Source organism: Thermobia domestica, chromosome 15 (genome assembly GCF_964235325.1).
Source record: "Thermobia domestica chromosome 15, izTheDome1.hap1.1, whole genome shotgun sequence".
In the NCBI taxonomy this organism is placed as follows: Eukaryota; Metazoa; Arthropoda; class Insecta; order Zygentoma; family Lepismatidae; genus Thermobia; species Thermobia domestica.
The window spans coordinates 29638669-29662278 of record NC_137468.1 but is presented as its reverse complement, the minus strand read 5'-3'; the positions used below and the strand labels follow the sequence as shown (position 1 = coordinate 29662278).

General features: G+C 35.3%; 1 protein-coding gene across 1 annotated transcript in view; it reads right to left on the bottom strand.

Annotated features, from left to right (window-relative positions):
* The window catches only part of SrpRbeta (signal recognition particle receptor beta), a 48501-nt gene extending 25152 nt beyond the window's left edge, over positions 1 to 23349 (bottom strand). Inside the window, exons 1-3 of the mRNA XM_081741474.1 lie at positions 23192 to 23349; positions 8849 to 9015; positions 1339 to 1478 (exon numbers count right to left, since the gene is read on the bottom strand). Coding sequence (XP_081597600.1) covers positions 1339 to 1478; positions 8849 to 9015; positions 23192 to 23303 — 419 coding nt within the window. The 5' untranslated portion in view covers positions 23304 to 23349. The remainder of the gene's footprint in view (positions 1 to 1338; positions 1479 to 8848; positions 9016 to 23191) is intronic.
* Between the last annotated feature and the right edge of the window lie 261 nt (positions 23350 to 23610).

Here is a 23610-nt window from a genome sequence, read left to right as displayed (position 1 = left end):
AGTTGAACGACCACATGCTCACAATGTTCTTTTAGTGTCAGGAATAGGTGATAGAGGGCGCCAAGTACGGTGAACAGACTGGGTCCGGTAACAATTTAAAGTGGATTTGCTGAAGGGTGACACGATGCATTGGCTTTTTGAAAGATGGCACCATTTTCAAGTTTCCTAAGTCTCTTTTCGATAATTGTGCCCCGCAATTGCCTGAAGATATTGCAGTAATATTCTGCATTGATTGATTGACGTTTCTTAATGAAGTCACTTAGCATTTCCTATGCATCTCAGAAAATGGATGTCATTACTGCTGAGGGCATTTTTGTTGTTGGTAACGTGCCATGTTTCCGATGTTTCGATTGTTTCTTCGATTCTCGATCGAAATGATGAATCCACATCTCGTTCTGAGTGACTAGACGATTCACAAAGTCGTTTGTGTCGGCACGAATATGGGACTTTCGAAAGGCGAACTCGGTGTCGCTTCTGATCGACAGTAAAATTTTGTTAAACCCACCGTACAGATAACTTCCTCATTTGCAAATTGTCGTAGATAATAGGATGAACATACTCTCTTATTTTCACACGCTCAGATATGATTTTGATAATCACATGGCGATCACTCAGAACTATATCGTGCCCAATCATCACAAATTCGTCTGTTGTCACTCTTTTTTGTCGCTGGCACGAACCTCAATAGACAATGATGTCCTGTCCCGTTTGAATTCCGCCACCCACCTTTTGACTGCTGGTTCATCACTGTAACCAGCACGTCCTCATGAATTCACTTCACCGACATCCTCTTCAGAAACAGGTAGCGGATCACAGCACATTTACTAACATGTTCCTCGCTTGTACACAATGCCATCTCGACTGCCTTTTTGTAAAGTCATCACTGAGCGGCGCTAGCAATCGACCTCAAAAGTATCTGGACCTTCCTCAGAAGGATTGGGCTTCACGTTGATGAGGTTTTTTTTTCTTCTTCTTTTCCAAATCACATAATTTCTTCCTAGGTAGGCTCAAGACTTATCAAACAACCCTCGTAGTTCTTAAGGCAAATATTATTGATGCTGACTACCTCTAGTATTATATCCTAATACTCAAGTACCACGGAACTTTTTTTTTTTTTTTTTTTTTTTAAATAAACAAACATTTCTTGGATCTTTTTCAGTGCAGTCATGCTACCGAATATCAACACCATGATTCCCTTTGGCTTTCTTAACCAACAATACACAACTCAGAAGTTCTATGTCCTTGACCATTCGTCTACAAGAAAGCACTATTTAATCTTAATTAATGCGATTAATTATTTTACATGCATTAATCCAAAAGCAAAAAGAAAACACTTACTCAGCTACATCCTGTAGCTCCTTTTGGAATGTCACAGAATCAATAACGTAGATTATTCCTCTGGCCAAGGATTTGTACTTATCAAAGAACTTCCCTCGAAGTCGTTCATGTCCAGGAACATCCACAACCCTCAGCAAGGACTGAAACAACAGCACAATATTACATAAATATATAAAAATGTATATCGGGTATTCTAAAAATAGTGGCTACGGACTACAGAATATTATTCAATAGGTCAAATCAGTAATAATAAAAAGCTTATAATGTATATAGCTCCTTTAGATGTCAGGAGCAAGAGAAGTATGACCATATGGCAATATCGTAGATAAACTTGGAACCATTAACAGCAATGTTTTCAGATTCCATCAAACACTTATACCCATTCTCACGACACGGTAGTTAAATCCGGTAGATGCTGATACTAACTCCATCTATTAACAAGTTCTTTCACGCTTCATGAAAAGTTAAACCTTTGGTTTCCCCCTTCCTTGTTAACAACTGATTAACTTGTATTGTTACGTTATGTTAACTTACAAGGTACGATGGTAATAAATGAGGTTAGAGTTGGGATCTATCGACTTTAACTTTCGTCTGAAAAGAATTGATGCCACTATTTGATGGATACGTAGATCAATACTACAGCTCAACATTTATCTACGACGTTGCCACACCGTAAAATCTTTGGTCTGAAGGAGGTAACGGAAGGTACAGAATTTTCGTTTTATTTTGATCTGTATAGGTAGAATAATTTTCTATCTCCGTAGGAAGCGTCTTTGGAACACCCGATATTATTTCCACACTAAAGATAAATTTCAGAACTGCTAATTTAACGTATTAACTAGATTTCTACACAACTACACAATTTAACTATTTGTATATCAGAAATTCGGTCGGTCTATGGAGTAAATAGGTTTTAAACAGAAGATAGGATAAAATTGGCAGCGAAAGTGGACATCCACTTACATAACGAAGAATAAAACTTGAATAAATTTAACTTGGCAAAACTTCGGCTGAAAACATTCTGCAGGTCAGTTTCTCTAAAAGTAATTATTTAAGAATACAAATTGATACATATTTATATATTTTGTAAACATATACTTTTATTTATTGCGTTTAATCACTGATGTACATTGTTTCGGTATTCCCTGACATCTTCCTCAGCAGATCGAGCTCAGAATTTACTCTTGCACTATTTTGATATGGTAGAGTAGAATCCTCTTCCTTTGAAACTGTCTATTACTGTGAACAAGAATTAAGCAGAAGATTTTTATTCACTGGTAATCAAACTTACTTCTGAGAATTTACTCTTGCACTATTTTGTTAATAAGAAAATGTGAATTCCATTACACTGGAATCCTCTTCTTTTGAAAAGTGATACTGCTGTGAAAAACTTATGCAATGTAGAAATTCTGCTCGCTTCCAGCAGGCACTTTGTCAAGATGCTGTTATGATCTTAAATCTACATTAAAAGTTAAACTTCGATGAGTACACACTTCTTTGATGACTATGTTATATTATTCAATATAAATGTTTACATTATATAATACAGTACTGTAAACTAACTTATCACGAAGTAGTACTATAAATCTTTTTTCTTTGGTTTGAACTGTTGGAATTGTTTTTCAATTGTTTGTTAACTATGCACTCATTGAAGTTTAAGGTATAATTAACTTTTAACATAGTTTTAAGATTATAGATTAATCCCAACCCATTTCGCCTTATAGCTCAATTTCGCCGGAAGTGGCCCTTATAATTGTCTTCTCCCGAGCCTCTCATACGTATATATATCAACAGTCTTCTTTTGTACGCACAACTTCAACATTGGTGCATCTTTCATCAAAATGTAAAAAATGAAACTTCTCAACAGCTGACAGTATTATTACCGTGAGTACGTTCACATATAATTAGATGATGCTCATACCAATTTGACGAAAAAAATGTTTTCATATATTGCATAGGCTGATCTATTTTATGGAAAGCTAGTGTCCTACATTACGTTTGGGCAATTATCAAAACTACTGAGATTAAGAAAAAAAAATGGAGAAATTAAACAAACAAGAAAATAACCTACTTCAAAAACGCATTAAAAAAAGCAGAAAAACAAGAATTTTACGAATAATCCAAAAAATGCATCAAAAGATTGTGATCTTGACCAATAATTAGTTTTTGGATCAGGCGCCACAAAATATTTGAACTGTCTCTAATTCGAGTTTTCGTATTTTTTTTACGGAATTAGCACATCACACTGAGTTAAGTGATAGTTTGAATGATTTAACACTGAAAACAATAAAAGTGCAACAATTTGATGATGTTTGTGGTTCACATTCATTAAATAAAGATAAGAAACGTTTCTCTAAGTACCTTTTAGTTTTTGTTTTTTTCCTTTTATTAAAACGGCGGTCTTAATTTCTGAAATGTGCCCATCCGACCTCCTCCCCCCCAAAGAAGAGATCCTGTTACTTTTTTATTGCAGGCAACGGATAGACTCGATACGTCACTGCATGGTGATTGGTCGTACGAGGGCCACCACCACGTCCCAGCAGACCATGGCAAATCGCCAATCGCAATTGCAATTGCAATTTTCGAAGCACACTATGGCCAAAATTTCTAGTATATACAGCGTAAATATTCCAGTGCAAGAAACTTCAAGTTACGAAACAAAGGAATGTGAAACTTGTGCTTCACACGTGCGTGATTTAAACACTGCTCTTCAATCGAAGTTGTCATAAATGATCAAGTTGGTCTTGTCACACTTATATGCAACTCAACAACGAAATCAAAAATATTGAAACTCTTTCCGTCAATCACAAAACACATGATCGACAAAACACGAACAATCGTACGTGAGAAAGGTGTATACGGATGCGCAGATCCGTACAACGACCATCCAATAAATTCTGATGATCTTCAAACAGTCCTGAATTATAATTTGGAACGCTCCAAAGGAAGTCCCAGTATGTTCATTGTCATTACAGTGATCGAAAATGGACAAGAAGTTAAAAAAAAAAAAAAAAAAAAAAAAAAAATGAAATGAAATGAAATGAAATCTTTGAGTTTTACGTCCCACTGTTATGCCGGTTAGGCTAAAGGGGACGGTGATGATGAGAGATGAGTAAAATGATGGAATGAAGCAAGTGGAAGGAAACGGGAGAACCCCGAGAAAACCAACGAGCACGGAAGAAGTTTAAAAAATCGAAACATTTTTTACGCGTTCCATCAAAGAAATTTAGACTGTTTAAACAAAACAATTCCAGCATAAAAATGGGTCACTCGAAATTTTATAGTATTCGACCAAAGTGGGTCAGTCAGCAACCTGTGAGGGATGTGTGTATGCGTGTACTGTGCAAATCTTAAGTTAGCTATACTGCGTTGCAACAAATCAAAGGTGCAGTCTGTATTGAAGCTGTCATGAGTAACCTATTTTCATTAGTAGTATGCTCCGCAGAAAATGACAGCTGTCTTCAAGAATGTGGTAAATGTCCTGGAGTGGAAGGAGTAAGTGTGAAGTCTTTAATTACTGATTCTGATGAAAATAGAAGTGTTACGTATGACATATGGGAAAACAATAATTTCATTAAAAAAAAAAAAAAAAGTACCACTTCCTGTTTTCGTATTGTACGTTGCTAGTGTAACTATAAGAATTGAATTCGTGACTACATCAAGAAAATCCAAAAAGAGAATTAATTACTACCGAAAAGCATCCTGTAAACTTTCAAGATATGAATACTATTTTACTGTACGTGGACTTCGCTGAAAACTGGACTGTTATTGTGCAAAGCGAAATTCAGAGCTATCACTGGACAAACTGACTTATCTCCATTTTTACGGCAGTGGTATATTATTATGAAACAACGGATAGTTTTGCTGTAATAAGCGATGCCAAAATACACGATTCGGCTCATGTACTCATAGCCATAGACAAGATTCTAACAATAATCGAAGAAAAATGACAAGTGTCTCCCAAACCGTCAGTGTCGGTGATTTCTGATGGTGCTGCATCCCACTTTAAAAGTCGCTTTCAGATGTCCGAGATGCGGACCAGTACCGTGCAGGGGGCGAGCGGGGCGACAACCCCGGCACCGAAATAAGGGAGCGCAAAATTCGGGAGGAAAAAGAAAATAAGGAAAGAAAAGAGGGAAAATTATGTACCGGTGGGCCACCGTATATTCTCGCCCCAGGCGCTCCCACGACACTGCACTGATGCGGACAGGAGCGATAAACAGGTTGTCTACTAAAATTCCAAAATAAAATTTTGTGGCCTTTTCTTTCCCAAACCATAAAATTTAGTAACATTCTCAAGAGCGAATTTGGAAGAATTTTCATGCATGGGATAAAAACGTCCTTTGCTTGCGATTTGGTATCGTCTAAAGCCGACCATAGACATTTTTGATGGTGAATTTTGACATTTTATAGAACAAAGTTTTCAAGTATATGCTTCTATTTGTATAGAAACTCTGATAAAGCATTGGATTTTCAGTGAAATCGGCAATGGCAAGGATCCCTACGACGGTATTGGGGGTATTTGAAGAATGTGTCAACGCAGCATAACCTTAGGCAAAAACAGACACACAGTATTAAAACTGCAGAAGGATTCGCGAGTATAATGCAAGTACAAATTCCAGGTATTACTCTCGCTTTTTTTTTCGCCAAAAACTGAAATCGAAAAAAAAAAAAAAAGCAAGAATGTGTACGACTGGTAACTGGCATTCAACGATGTAACCTTTGGCCTTCGGAGAACGGCGAAGTTTTTATGGCAGTAATGGATCACCATGAACTAACTTCATGCTTCCCCTAAAATTGAGCTTCTGCAATCCAAAGTGTAGATTTAAGGGGACTGCAAAAAGGAACTTTTGTTACATGCATATATGATAACCCGTGGTGGGTAATAGAAATATCAACATGAATTACGTGAAGTTGAAGTGCTGTTTATGTTTCCACATGGACCTTCAACAGGGTACAGGTTTCCTGCAGAGCATAAGAGAAGTGAGAATAAGTGTTTTGTGACTATCGATAATGTGCTACGAGTTGTGAGTCTATCAACACCTATCAGAGCATCTGCATGGTTACATGCTATTGGCAAAGACACTAAAAAAACAAATTATTGCTTCAGTGTGAAAGAAAAAAAAAGTCAATGAAACTTTGTTATCGAAGACCATTTTAAATAAGTTTACTATTTCAGAGAGCCTTTTTGAACAAAGTAATAAAATGCAGTAAAGAAAAACGTTTGTTCCTTATTTAATGAATGTGAATCACAAACATCAAATTGTTGCACTTTTATTGTTCCAACTGCGACATCAAAATTAACGAAACTTCGCTAACTTCAAAAAGCTGTAGTTAATTCATGAAGCATTGGTTGAGAATGACATTTGGTGTTTATTATTCTTCATGTACAGTTGAACCATCTGACAAAATTTCAGAATTTTAAAAAATCGTGTTTTCGAGAAAATGGCGATTTTTGAAAATTTGACTTTTTTTTTCGACAATATGGTTGCACACAGAAGCGATACAAATTTGTTTTTCGGAAAGCGGGTAACTAGGTCTTACCAACCGTGAAAACAGAATTTTAAAATTCGAATCCAGCAAAGAATGCTTTAAAAAAAAAAAAAAAAAAACGCGAACTTTGACTTTTCAGATAAACTGACGTTCATTTCTTAATTTATGTACAAAAAGATACGCATATGCAAACCAAACTACAATAAAATAGTTTATTTATATCCCTATGTACACTTATGTCCAAAATTATTGTCGCATGTCTATAACTGTCTTCTTGTAAGAATATAATTTGATAATGATTTTGCAGAGTACTATTAATACTGATATTTTGTGTATAATCGGGAAATTTATATTTGTGGTAAATTTCATAGGAAATGAATTATAAATACGAAAATTAGAATGAGTAAAAGAAAATGTTGCTAAGTGGACAAGAAAGTTTTATTTTCGTTTTATTGTTCGTATTTACTGCTCATTTGACATGAAATTTGCCACATACATATCTTTGCCGATTGTATACATACTAACATTGTAAGAAATACTGGGCGAATTCGTTATCAAATTATATTAATACAACAACATATTTATAGATATGCGACAATAATTGGGACATGAGTGTACATATCACAACAGGAATTATAACTCTACGTGGCTCCATTGCTGAATAGTGGGGCTCCGAAGTTGACCATTTTCCATGTTTTCTACAATGCATAAATTGTACTCCCCGTCTTTGATGGCTCATTACTTGTCGGGAATATTTCTTTTTCGACAAAACAAAAAAATACGGGTTGCTTAAAAACACGTCTAGTTTCTATAAAAAAAAATTCAACAATATCTTGAGATGGTGATGGTACATGCTCTGCCTGAATTGAAATGGAAGGCAATATATATATACACAGGTGCTGGTCTAAGGGGAGGACTAGCCCACCCCCTTGACGCTTAGGTATACACTGGATAAAATGGGCTTCAATCCTACTTTACACTGGATAAAGCGGTAAATTATAGTTTAGCCCCTTCCTTAATCATATCCTGGATCCGCGGCTGTACATATATATATATATTAACCGACTTCAAAAATTGCTTCAAAAAGCAGGAAATAACTAATTTTTATCAATAAAAAAATAAAGTGTACACCTAGTCAAAAAACTGAATGCCTCACAAAATTATCATCCAAACTACAATATTATATATTACTGTATATACCCAGTTCGCTCTTTGAAGAGCTATACATTATACTACTCTTGAAACCGGTGTTATGCCACTCAAATCAGAAAGAACTGCACAACTCAGTCAGTTTCAACTGTCAGAAGTAATGACTTTAAGAGTGATAGAATGTATAGTTATTCCACAAAGGAATTGAATAATACAGTGGTATAGAATACATCGATTCAGTACTGCGGAGAGTCGGGTTCAATTTTCGGTCCAGTGGTACATTTTTTCACTGTTTCTACATCATTAAATTCACACACAGAGGAATTAGCTTGTTGATACAAAATCATTTACTTCCTCCATTTTATAGAAACTGTTTCTTTTCAATTCTACAATCAATAATTACACCCTATAAGATACTGGAAACATTACACCACTTGAGAATTACATAAAAGACCACAAGCGCTAATTACAGCCTTTCTATTTCAAATGTACCTTCGGAAAATATGTGAAACATACTTCGGCCCCACCTCCACCACTCTCTTCCGGGGAAAGAAATGAATGACCTCGGCTATGTTGCCAATTTGTCATTGAGTCCTTTGGTTTTAACGAGTGAAGATCCTAGGCTACTTAGAATGGCTAACAATACAGTGCACAGCAAAGTCTGTGGAAAAATTCATTGTGGCAACGCTGTCCACATCCAATAATTGAAAGAAGTCGGGCACAGCAACTTGTCCCTCCTCTTTCGAGGGAGGTACGGAAAAACTCACATCGACAGCAGCGCCAACAGGGGCACACTTGAAACAGAAATGCTCTAGTCAACACTTTGGAAGTTAATTTTCAACTCAATTAAACTTGGTTCGATACATACCTTACTGACATAATAGTCGTCCTCATTTTCTTTGACAGAAGTATGCGTATGCACAAACTTGTTATGAATCAAATTTGAAAATAATAATGTTTTGCCTGAGTCACTTAATCCTACGATTAAAACATGCCTTCTTGCACTTCTCTTCCTGTGCCACACGAAAAAGAAAACTGAAAAACAGAAGAAAACGTAAATAAATGTTTATTCTAAAATGCACTACCATCTATTTGAAAACGTACTTTTGGAAAATATATCATGTAAGTGCCCTAAAAGACCTAATTATAACGATGAAATATTTAAAGCTAGCTGAAATGCCTCGAGCAGGGAGAAAAAGTTTTTGTGAAGTATTTGAACCCTCTTCTTCCCTTAGGATCTGCATTTCAATGAAAGGATAACGACAAAAGTCCGTAATATCAGTCCTTTCCACTCCCATTCCTCATCCCATCTCGGTGGGGATTGAACTTGGACTTAAACGGCATGGAGGTGTCACTATTCATCTCAGTGACTCCGAAAATTAGGGATCGGATACTAATATTGAACGTTCTCGATTATTATTTTTTATTTATTTTTACATATCAACCACTCTACCCCTACAACTACACATGCCAATGGGGAATAAATCTACACCTAAATGGTATCTGGGGTGTCACTATTTATCTCAGTACCCCCCCAAAAAAAACTTACGGATTCGACACTAATATTCGACAATTTTTGGGAACATGTCATGCCCACCCACACCCTAGTGGGTGATAGGAGTGTCTTACTCCCACAGTACGGTACAGGAAGTGTCACTATTTATTTGAACGGCCACGATAACTATGGATTCGACACCAATATACCGTAGTTGTTTTTAATTATTTTTATATGTCATCCCATTCGCACCCTCCTAAGGATACTCGGGTTCTCTTACCCCTCCAGTATTTGTTTCTATTTTGTTAGTCGCATGTGCACCAAGTTGGGGAAATTCCTCCAGGCGGATTATGTTGGAACATACACTTATATACAGACTGTTCCATAATTCGTGTTATTTTCTACAGCGCTGGGAGAAGATGAAGTTTATAAACTATTAATGTAAAATTTGGCACTCTTATTGAGAAATATCTGAATTTTTCGAATTTGTAAAGAAAATAAGAGAAAATTGCTGTTTAGCCCCCATTTTAGGGGTGTAAACACGAAAGTTCATTTTCCTTATGGGAGATTCAATGTTAAATTTTAGAAGCAGTTTTCTCCAATAATTATTCGTGAAGATTTTGAAGCAAATGAGTTGTATTTGTTACAAAATGCAAAAACACTCGTTCACAAAGCTAGTAAAGCCGTCTCAAACATTATTTTGCGAAGGTCCCCCTTTTGGGGGGCAAGGGGCGTAAAATGGTGGTGCGTGATATGTTACCAAAATCGCAAAATTTATTTTCGGAATGCCAGTAAGCGTGAGATTAATCACAAATGTCACAGAATTAATGCTCCAATGTCCTTACATGTAAGAGTGACTGATAGTGGGGCTACAGCCCCCTTTCAAAAATAAAAAAAAAATCACCATAAATATCCTTAGTAGGGACATACGAGAAGAAGGTATTTTTATTTATTAATGTGAAATTTGGCGTCATTGTATCAAATGAGTATGCGTTTTTCAAATCTGGTATGTTATTTTGATAACGCACCGCCTTAGGGGGGCACAGGGGGTTAAGTACTCGATGATGGATCTTTATAAAAATTCAAAATTTTGTTCCGGAAATGCCAGTGAGCGTCAGAATTTCACCACTGTCACAGAATTAATATTCTAATGCTCCTTGCATGTACCAGTGACTTATATGGGGCTATAGCCCGCTTTCAACAATAAAAAAAAATACCATAAATATCCTTAGTAGGGACATACGAGAAGAAGGTATTTTTTTAATTAATGTAAAATTAGGCGTCATTGTATCAAAAGAGTATGCGTTTTTCAAATCTGGAATATTATTTTGATAACGCACCGCCTTAGGGGGGCACAGGGGGCGAAGTACTCGATGATGGATTTTATAAAAATTCAAAATTTTGTTCCGGAAATGCCAGTGAACGTCAGATTTTTCACCACTGTCACAGGATTAATATTCTAATGCTCCTTGCATGTACCAGTGACTTATATGGGGCTATAGCCCCCTTTCAAAAATAAAAAATCACCATAAATATCCTTAGTAGGGACATATGAGAAGAAGGTATTTTTTTTAATTAATGTAAAATTAGGCGTCATTGTATCAAAAGAGTATGCGTTTTTCAAATCTGGAATGTTATTTTGATAACGCACCGCCTTAGGAGTGCACAGGGGGCGAAGTACTGATGATGGATGTTTATAAAAATTCCAAATTTTATTCTGGATGTGTGAATGAGTATTAGATTAATCACAAATGACACAGAATTAATATTCCGATGCTCCTTGCATGTGCCAGTGATTGATGTGGTGCTACAGCCACCTTCAACAAATCACCAAAAATCACGATAAATATCCTTAACAGGGACATACCAGAAGAAGCTTTTTTTCTGTTGGTCGATTAATGTGAAATTTGGCGTTATTGTAATAAAATTTATCCATTTTCCAAATCTGAAATATTATTTTGGTAACAGGGGACAAAGGGCGCGGGTGGTAATTTTTGGCTTTGGAGGGCACAGGGGCCGAAGTATAAAAATTCCAAATTTTATTTTGGTAGTGCCAGTGAGCATGAAATTAATTGCAAGGCGCACAGAATTAATGCTCCTATGCTATTTCCATGTACAATCCGCAGCAAAGAACCTGCAACATGAGCATGTAAGTTTATTGTGAAACTACGACTAACAGCACAGGGAATCAACACAACATCTAAGTGGCATGAATCACGCCAGGAGAAACCTCGGCGTCCTCCCCTGCACACTTATTTTGGAGCAAAAGACTTCGTCGTATCACAATAAGCATATATGCTCATGTTGCAGATTTTTTGCTGCGGACTTTACCAGTGACTGATATTAGGCTACAATGCCCTTTCATAAAACAATAGAAATTCATGATGAATGTCCTTATACGCAAGGACCTACTGGCAGAAGGTAAATATTTTTCATTATTAAATTGAAATTTGGCATTATTGTCGAAAAATGTTTGTTTAGAAAAAGAGCTAAAGCGACAATATGATAATGGTCATGTGTTGATCTCTTTTAGTGGCGTCAACTCAAAATTTGATTGGCCTAACTGGAGTTTCAATGTAAAATGCGGAAAGCAGTTTGCTCTATATTTATTCGAATTTTGCTGTAAATTAACAGTTTTAGGTAGAAAATACGATATCATTCCTTTTCTTCCTCCCCTTTCATCTATAATGGACATGCGTTTCTAGTTTTATTACGCCAAACCTGCAACTTGGGGAAGATAGGCAGTTAGAAAAATTCAAACTTTTCGTTATTTCCCGTGAGCGTCAAAATATTTGGAAATATACCAAAATTAATGCTTAGAAGCTATCTCCATGTGCCAGCGACCACTTTAGTGATTCAATTCCCCCTTCCCGGTCCCAAAATCATTTTAAAAACCACACCACTTTGTTTTATTATCTTCCATGCTTCTCTCTGGCCTATTCAGAATGCATGTTAAGAGATGTGTGTTTAAGAAGCACTGGAACACGTCCGAATCATTTGTTGGTGTCCCACTGTAAGCTGATTTTAAGCAATGTCAACAAACTTTTGTTTATAAAACACCCTCTAATTCCTGACTCAACTTCTTGTTCATGTGTGCTGACAACAGTTTCAGACCTTTTCTTATCGCAATACACCAACGATTTACGAGTTAACGTGTTGACAGTTCAATAGGATTTCGTGTCTGTAATCAACACCTGGGTTAGATTGACTTCTTCGGAAATGGACATTACATAGTAGGTGAATCTCGGGGATAGACTGGCTTAATCATTTTATAATTACTTGTCGTTTCCAGTATACTTTAAGAGTGCATTCATACTGTAGTGTCCTTCGATCATGCAGTCTTTAACTCTGGATCAGCGTGCTAATGTAATTGAATGGTACATTTTATCAGAAAAATCTGCAAGAGCAAAGATCCCGTATAGTTAAAGAACTCGGATTAAAAGTACACGATATGCAAATTCACCATTTGTACAAACAGTTCCGCAGCAATTGTTTTCACACTGCCCATCTTGCATCTAGAAAAAGTGCAGGAAGATCTCCAAGTGTATCTACAGAAGAAACAAAAAGACAGGTGTTATTATCTGTTACTAGTTCACCGCGGAAATCCCTTGCTCGTCGAAGCTTCGGCTTAAATATTAAGAAAATTTCGATACAAAGAATTTTAAGAAACTTGAAGGTAAAACCATACAAGGTCCGAATGGTTTCTGAATTGTGTGCAAGTGATTATGGTGATTGTGTTTATTTCTGTAACTGGTTTATCGAGAAGTTAAATGAAAACCCTATGTTGTTATTTCAAGTGATGTTTTCCGATGAAGCAAAATTCTTCTTAAATGGTTCTGTGTCCTCATCACATGCAAGATATTGGTCATCGATACAGCCGAACGTGAGATCAGAAGTGTCAATGGACAAATGAGGAATAATGGTTTGGTGTGGTATAACTGCGACTGAGGTGATAGGACCTTTCTTTTTTGATGAAAATGTAACAACGTCATCATACCAAAAGCTACTAAGAGAAAAAGTATTTGCTGAACTTGATCGTTTAAATTTAGGTCAAAGTGATGAATTATGGTTTATGCAAGATGGAGCGCCAGCGCATCGCTCAAATACGACTATAAATCTTTTGAGAGAGAAATTTTGGGAACGGATTATTTCTATGGGGTCAAGTGTCGAATGGCCACCAAGAAGTCCGGATCTTACACCATGCGATTTTTTTTCTTGTGGGGATTCCTAAAACAAATTGTCTACCAAAAATCATGTAACAGTGTAGAGGACTTGAAACAGAGGATTGTCCACAGTATAGAGATGATCACTCCAGATATGTTGGAGAAGGTGTTCACAGTTTCTTTAGTAAACCGCATTAATTTATGTCTTGCTCGTTCAGGAGGGCATGCCGAATAAAAGTAAGTTGATTTTATGGGTTTTTACACTTAGGTTAATGATCTTTTTAAACAATTAGTGATAGTAGAGCCAAGAAGAATAGTTTTCAACAAAGAATAATTTTCAGCAACTGGTTCTTATTCCTCGGGAAACATTTGTTTCTATTACAACCGTGTGTCCGTGTGTATTATGTCTGCAGTACATACGAGTAAGTTGTTACATGGAAAATTGGATAATACGGTTATTGTGTAAGAAGTAATGAAAATACAGGCTTTTTCTTTTTACGAATAAAGCAAACAACATTGAAACTTAAAGCTCACTTTTAATTTTTAAGATCTTACTTTTCATTAAGATTTTTTTTTTTTTGTTCCTGCTACGTTTTTCATTGTTATTTTGTGTTCTATTTCGAGATGGTTCTGCTTAAGTGTGTAGAAAATACGTAGGTGATTTGTGTGTGAGATTTTCTGCTATAAAAAGAGCCCTAATTGATTTTTAAAAATATAAAATTCTTTGATTATATTCCAGTGACACCATAACAACAAAGCTATATGCATAATCAGTTACACTGACAGAAGTTATTCATTTACAGTAATTTCCATGTTTATTGTATATTTTTTTTTTGTTTTGCAATAATGACAACTTACATATTAATTATGACATATTTATTGTGAATTTTTGTGATTTTTGGAAGGGGGCTGTAGCCCATATAAGTCACTGAGACATGCAAAGAGCATCGAAATCTTAATTCTGCGTCATTTGTGACTAATCTCACGCTCACTAGCGTTTTCAAAATAAAATTTGGAATCTTCATAAAGATCCACAATCTTATGCTTTGCCCCCTTTGCCGCTAAAGGTGGCGCGTTATCAAAATTATACCGAATTAAAAAAAAACAATGCCAGCGTCAAATTTCACATTACTTGATTTAAAAAAATAGCTTCTTCCGGTGTGTCCCTGTTAAGGATATTTATCGTAATTTGTGGAAGGGGGCTGTAGCCCCACATCAATCACTGGCACATGCAAGGAGCATCGGAATCTTAATTCTGCGTCATTTGTGATTAATCTGATACTCATTCGCACTTCCAGAATAAAATTTGGATTTTTTTTATAAAGATTAAAATGTTTATGCTGCGCGCCCTGTGCCCTCCTAATCCGGCGTCACCAAAATAACATTCTATATTTCAAAAACGCGTACCTTTTTACTAAGATAAATTATTTTACATTAATTTCACAAGAAATAATGCTTTCTCGGATGTCCCTGCTAAAATATTTATGGCTAATTTTTTATGTGATTTTTGGAAGGGGGCTGTAGCACCATATCAATCACTGGCACATGCAAAAAAACATCGGAATATTAATTCTGCGAAATTTATGATTAATCTGATGCTCACTGGCATTTCCAGAATAAAATTTGGAATTTTTATAAACATCCATCATTTTATGTTTCGCCACCTGTGCCCCCTAAGGCGGTGCGGTACCAAAGTCCCATATTAAAAGTCACATACCTTTCAAGCACAATAACACCAAATTTAACTTAATTGATTTTTAAAAAAAATGTTTCTTCCGGTATGTTCCTGCTAAGGATATTTATGGTGAATTTTTAATATGATTTTTGGAAGGGAGGCTGTAGTCACATATCAGTCACTGACACATGCAAAGAGCATCGGAATATTAATTCTGTGACATTTGTGATTAATCTGATGCTCACTGGCATTTCCGGAACAAAATTTGGAATTTTTATAAAGGTCTATCATCTGATGCTTCGCCCCCTGTGCCCCCTTCAGGCAGTGGTTACTAAAATAGCATTTCAGATGTGAAAAACGCATACTCTTTTGATACAACGACGCCAAATTACACATTAATTGACAAAAAGTACCTTCTTTTCGTATGTCACTACGAAGGATATTTATGGTGCTTTTTTTGAGAGGGGGCTATAGACCCATATAAGTCACTCGCACATGCAAGAAGCATTAGTATATTAATCCTGTGACAGTGGTGAAAATTCTGACGCTCACTGGCATTTCCGGAACAAAATTTTGAATTTTTATAAAGATCCATCATTGAGTGCTTCGCCCCCTGTGCCCCCTAAGGCGGTGCGTTATCAAAATAATATTCCAGATTTGAAAAATGGCATACTCTTTTGATACAATGACGCCTAATTTTACATTAATTTAAAAAATGCCTTCTTCTCGTATGTCCCTACTAAGGATATTTATGGTAATTTTTTTTTTATTTTTGAAAGCGGGCTATAGCCCCATATAAGTCACTGGCACATGCAAGGAGCATTAGAATATTAATCCTGTGACAGTGGTGAAAAATCTGACGCTCACTGGCATTTCCGGAACAAAATTTTGAATTTTTATAAAGATCCATCATTGAGTGCTTCGCCCCCTGTGGCCCCTAAGGCGGTGCGTTATCAAAATAACATACCAGATTTGAAAAACACATACTCATTTGATACAATGACGCCAAATTTCACATTAATTAACAAAAATACCTTCTTCTCGTATGTCCCTACTAAGGATATTTATGGTGATTTTTTTTTATTTTTGAAAGGGGGCTGTAGCCCCACTATCAGTCACTCTTACATGTAAGGACATTGGAGCATTAATTCTGTGACATTTGTGATTAATCTCACGCTTACTGGCATTCCGAAAATAAATTTTGGGATTTTGGTAACATATCACGCACCACCATTTTACGCCCCTTGCCCCCCAAAAGGGGGACCTTCGCAAAATAATGTTTGAGACGGCTTTACTAGCTTTGTGAACGAGTGTTTTTGCATTTTGTAACAAATACAACTCATTTGCTTCAAAATCTTCACGAATAATTATTGGAGAAAACTGCTTCTAAAATTTAACATTGAATCTCCCATAAGGAAAATGAACTTTTGTGTTTACACCCCTAAAATGGGGGCTAAACAGCAATTTTCTCTTATTTTCTTTACAAATTCGAAAAATTCAGATATTTCTCAATAAGAGTGCCAAATTTTACATTAATAGTGTATAAACTTCATCTTCTCCCAGCGCTGTAGAAAATAACACGAATTATGGAACAGTCTGTATATGTCTAAAATGCCCCTTGCCCATTTAAAACAAAAATTTTCAAAAAACGCCGGGACATGTGTCTATATTTAATGAGAAGTTTATAGTCCGAGTTTCACGTTCCTAGCTTGAGGAATTCGTCTGAAAGTCAACTTCTCACATAAATTATGATCCTTGCTCCCCCTTACGATACCATTATAATAATAATAAAAAAAAAATGATAAAAACGCAGTTCGAGGTGGGTGATAACATTTAGAAAATCATTTCGGTTATTATTTAGTTTCTCCCCCCAATCACTTGGTAGTGACACTGACTCAGTTGGTAGTGAATTACGGTTCGTTATTTGTAACTGTGATGAGAATAAATACAGTGTGGACATATGTCATAAAAACTACAGTGTATACAACACGAACCAACTTGTGCTAGGTGACACTAATAAGCCCGAATGCTATCTAAGCAAGCCAAGACAGGAGCGCAGAAGGGAGCCCGAGGTGTAGCGAGGGGGTGCGCCCGTAGGGAGCAAGCACGTCAGCGATGATAGGTTTGCGCATAAACGAAGTTGTTTACAACGGCTCACTATCAGCCACAGTACCGGCTGCGGAGCCGTCGATGGATTAAGAGAGAGACTAAATGCCATCCATCATTTCAATCGGTTCAACAGTTTTCTCATGACTCGATCACAAACTTTCATTTTTATACAATACATATGGTAGGGTCCATCTACCTTTTTATTACGTCTTTAAGAGCACTCCTACACTCTTCGCAAATAAACAAAGTAGATCCACTGAACTACTTTCTAAATAGTTCATTTAAAATGCATCAATTATTTTCTTTAAATAAATTCAATAATTCAGATTATACATTTGAAGATCCCAATCTTAGAACTGTACAAACCAAACATAAATGATGCCTGATAAACTCGTCCAGACTACTGTAACGATTTGCTGTGCTATTGATACTCGCTATGTTTCCTTTACGTACTCAAAATATTTCATTTCTGGGAAACACTTGCAGAAAAATGACTAATAAATTAAGAAAGAATTAATGTTACATAGTGCATCCCTACGAAGTTTTTTTTTTTTTTTTTAATCAAAATGTTTTATAAGTAATTAGGATACTGCATTTTAAGCTTAAAATTATACTACGCACTTGGTAAACTTACAAATGCTTATTACAAGGATCATTTTTATACTACAGATAGCTCAGTGGACGAGCGCCCACCTCTGGTGCGAGGCATCCCTTGTTCGATCTCAGACCATATGATTACACTAGAAAACATCGTGTCCGTGAGTTATCCAATTTTCTCCCACCTGATCATTCCACTAATTCTTTCATAACACAGCCACACACAAAAAGCATAAGTTCTGTGCACCGAACCCCAATCCAAATTTCGAAACCCCAGGAGAATTGACCGTTCCTTTTATTTCTTTTCTTTTTTTAAGAACGAAAAACTTGAGCAATTTTGGACAGGGAGGATACATGTAACACAATCCTACAAAAAAAAAAAAGTTTTGTGCAATTTTGTTCAGCGGCCCCCGGATATGGATTCGATGTTTTTTCTTACACAGAACCCAAATTTTGAAACCCTAGCACCATTAACCTTGTCAGTTTTGTTTTATGGGAAAAAAAACGAGTGTCGTCCCTATCCAAAATCGCTCAAATCTTTCGCCTATAAAAAATGGACACGGTTAATCGTCCTGGGGTTTCGAAAGTTGGATTCTGTGTAACAAAATACATCAAATTCATACTCTTGGGTCCATTCCACTTTTTATTTATTTATTATTTTTTAATGGCTGTATTACGTGTATTCTCCCTATCCAAGTTTTATGCCCATAAAAAAAACTGACACGGTTAATCGTCCTGGTGTTTCGAAAGTTGGATTCTGTGTAACAAAATACATCAAATTCATACCTTGGGATCCATTCCAGTTTTATTTATTTTATTTTTAATGGCTTTATTACATGTATTGTCCCTATCCAAATTTTACGTCCATAAAAAAAAAAAAAAAAAAAAAAAAGCACGGTTAATCGTCCTAGGGTTTTGAAAGTTGGATTCTGTGTAACAAAATACATCAAATTCACACCCTGGGGACCATTTCAGTTTTATTTATTTTATTTTTTAATGCCTGTATTACGTGTATTCTTTCTATCCAAGTTTCACGTCCATATATATATAAAAAAAAATAAAAAAAAACTGGCACGGTTAATCGTCCTGGGGTTTTGAAAGTTGGATTCTGTGTAACAAAATACATCAAATTCATACTCTGGGGTCCATTCCAGTTTTTATTTATTTATTATTTTTTAATGGCTGTATTACGTGTATTCTCCCTATCCAAGTTTTATGTCCATGAAAAAAAACTGACACGGTTAATCGTCCTGGTGTTTCGAAAGTTGGATTCTGTGTAACAAAATACATCAAATTCATACCCTGGGGTCCATTCCAGTTTTTATTTATTTATTATTTTTTAATGGCTGTATTACGTGTATTCTCCCTATCCAAGTTTTATGTCCATAAAAAAAAACTGACACGGTTAATCGTCCTGGTGTTTCGAAAGTTGGATTCTGTGTAACAAAATACATCAAATTCATACCCTGGGGTCCATTCCAGTTTTTATTTATTTATTATTTTTTAATGGCTGTATTACGTGTATTCTCCCTATCCAAGTTTTATGTCCATAAAAAAAAACTGACACGGTTAATCGTCCTGGTGTTTCGAAAGTTGGATTCTGTGTAACAAAATACTTCAAATTAATACTCTGGGGTCCATTCCAGTTTCTTTCTTTTATTTATTTTTTAATGGCTGTATTACGTGTGTTCTCCCCATCCAAAATCGCTCAAGTTTTACGTCCATTATTTAAAAAAAAAAAAAATGACACGGTTAATCGTTCTGGGGTTTTGAAAGTTGGATTCTGTGTAACAAAATACATCGAATTCATACCCTGGGTCCGGTGCACAGAACTTTTATTTTATTTTATTTATTTATTTATTGTGTTTTTATGTGTATGCCTTTGTAATCATTTACTCAATAATCCTTTAGCCTAAAACGCACAATCGTAAGACGTTAAATTAAAGATACCATTTTTATATTGCAGAAATGCATGCCAATACATGCTGTTGTGGAACCAATTCTAAATCAACCACTTATAATGTATAAATCGTAAACCAAAATTCAATGAATATTCACATACGATTTATTTTAAGTAGTTTTAGTTCATTCAACATGTAAGAAAAATGGAATGTTATATACAAACCTGTGTATGCAACAAATTGTAATAAACTGTAAAAATTTCCTAGTTACATTATACTGAAGAATGTATTTCTCCCCATCTGAAATGTTCAACGCACTTTGAGATTTTGGATTTGAGACACTACATGTAGCAAGCACTTCTCCACGCTTAAGAACTACATCTCCCTTGGCACATAAACTAAGAATTTCCTACTTTCATCAATTCGGTCTCAGCATAGTTACCTTTAACTAGTAGACCAACATCTTAACTATCCAGCGATAAACAGCCGATTCCGCAACGGTATCTCTGAATTCAACCTATCCTATGGGAAGTACCACTCACTACTGCGAAAGTACACTACATTCTCATACTAAAAAGCGAACGAAGAACTGCTTATTCCTTAGGGGGGAAAAAGTTTCCATGAACACTATTTACACTGGTGAAAGTAAAGTTCAATTTGCGGGATAACTCCCTGGGAGTAGATCCAGAAATGTGAAAAATAAGCAAGATTTACATGAAAAAATATGAATCGGTTAATTTTCATTTTTACACAGTATCATAGTTTTTATGAAATATGACCGGTAGGCCCTATATGGTATTGAATCTCAAAACGGTAAAGCCCCCCTAAAATCAGTCTTCACAGACGAACGCAACTCCTTTTTGTGAAAACACTTTATACGGTACGGTAATAAAAGTGTACTTCATGATCAATAATTTTTTTTACGTTTTTACGCCTAAATATGGTGGATCTACTCTGTGGCACAAAGGCTCTTTCTTGCAGTCGTGGCATATCACCAGAAGCAGTATTTATACCCAGAACGGTTAAAGCCTTCTATAGTTAACCTGCACTCAGGAATGCAACTCTTCCCAAAGAAGCAACTAGTTGAAGTGAAGTGTTGTGGCATCACAAATGGTTTTCATGATTATTATAGATCTCGACGACAGAAACACAACAATGATCAAAAAAAGAGGCCTACGTTTAGCAGAAGGGGTCCAGCTCTTTTCTCTAAAAAATGTTACTATTTTGGTAATTTCTGTTGACATTCGGTTAGTTTAAGGTAGGGTTGGTTAGTTTAAGTTAGGTTAGGTTACGTTAGGTTAGTTTAGTTTATGTTATATTAGTGTAGGACTCCCGCATAATTTTCCAAAAAATGATAGAATTTCGCTTATTTCTACCAATATTACGTTAGTTTAGGTTAGTTCAGATTAGCTTACGTTCGTTTATGTTTGGTTAGGTTAGATTTGGTTACGTTATGTTACGTCTAAGTACTTGCATCATTCATTTCTCCTGTAAATTTTGCGTTTTTTACGTGCTTCTGGACCCCTTGTACTAAACATACTCCAAAAAAGAAAAAGAAGGCAATTTTCAGATCTTGAAATTTGGTGTATTTCCACTTAAGATGTGTCATGGCATCAAAAAGGTTTTTCCACTTATTTTACACCTCGATGAGGTGGTGGTGGTGGTGGTGGTGGTGGTGGTGGTGGTGGTGGTGGTGGTGGTGGTGGTGGTGGTGGTGGTGGTGATGATGATGATGATGATGATGATGATGATGATGATGATGATGATGATGATGATGATGATGATGATGATGATGATGATGATGATGATGATGATGATAATAATAATAATAATGATAATGATAATAATAATAATAATAATAATAATAATAATAATAATAATAATAATAATAATAATAATAATGTTGTTTCGAAGCCTGAAATAATCAATTTTACGGAATTTTACTACTACCTGAGAAGCGATTATCCGAAATTCTGAAAATCGAATCGATAAATTTTTCCCCTCTCATCGAGGTTTGTAATAATTGTGAGAAACATTTCTGATGCCACAATGCTTCACTCAAACCGAAAAAACTTATAAGTAGGCTCCGGATTCTTAGGTTCGAACCTATTTTATTCCTGTACAGTGAATGCAAAAAATTCGTGTTTTCTTTAATTTCAAGTTGCTATAAGTAGAATTATATTAGTTTTATAGGACCTAAAATGTCCTAATTGGGGGTTAGGACCTAAAAAATCCTAAATTAGCTTTTAGAATCTATAACGTCTTAAATGATTCTTTATAGTTATTTTTAACTTGAAAAATACTTTCAAACACATAGTCAACCACGTAGAGAATTTTGTCAGACGACAGAAAAAAGTTCACAACAGAAAATCTTGCCAAATATTTTGTTGTTCAGTGCCATTACAGAGAGTAAAGTGACCACTTTTTTGCGCTAGAGAAAACATGAAAAGTGCCGGAAAAACAATATTTGAACATTCGTATTTCCTCAGTGTATCGTTAGAAAAGTGAAGTGATGTTTGTGGTGTTGTATAAAATTTCAAATATAAGAAAACTGACAAAAAAAAAAAAAAAAAAAAAAAAAACTACTACTACTACTACTACTATAGTACGACAGGCCATATATATGTTAAACTATATTTCAGCTATCAAAAAAAGTCCAAGGTAAGAAGAGTTTTATTATTTTTATTACGCAGAAGACTGGTTAGCATAAAGCTTACTAAATTAAGGTTACCATTTAAGTATGAAATAGCTAACAAAGTGTTTAAAGTGTAGTAATATTCCGTTTTCAGTAATATAACGCTAAAAATCCTAAATGGTGTTTTTAAAAACCTATAAAATCCTAAAATGCACTTTTTAAAATCCTAATTTGAATTTTTTGGGACCTAAAAATCCGAAGCCTACTTATAAGGTACTAGGAGCGTTTTTTGATGGAAAAACTTAATAAATCACGAATTTATGTACGATTGTCTAAACTTAGCACCGATTTTCATATATTTTAATTACTTGAACAAACCTTTTCTGAAGTATAATTTTTCAGTAAATTTTATAAATTTATGATTGCCTTAACTGGGATGACATTATTATTATTATTATTATTATTATTATTGACAAAACTGATACAGCGGTTAGCGATACTAAACACTGAAAAAAAAAAAAAAAAAAACTCAAATGAAACGAAATGTAGATAGGTAATGTGCAGTTTGACATAGCGATTCCATATGGTAAACATAATTTCTCTCAAAATAATAAGTACAGTATATTAAATACTTACTTATTGTCAGAAGGACAACAAATGCACTAACAATAATTCCCAGAACTTGGGGATCAATATTATCTATTTGAAATGCTTTACTGCCATGAACTTGCCGTACTACTTTATCCATCTTCAGCTAGATTGTTATACACAGAAAGCTACACGCATGGAAAATCAGTGTACAATGTAGTTCCTTTTCTTCGCCTCTTGCTATTCAGAGGTATTCATTATGTACAAATTCATTACTATCAGATTTCAAATATTATTGCAGAAAGAAAGTGTATATATTACGGTAAAAATTAATGACTAAATATGCATCGATAGCATGCATATTAATAATATGAGGGATGCAATACTTTCCAGCGGCATGTGTTGTTTCCAATCCAAAACAATACAATCGAGGAACTCGTCATGAAAAGTATGTCAATTAGACTGCG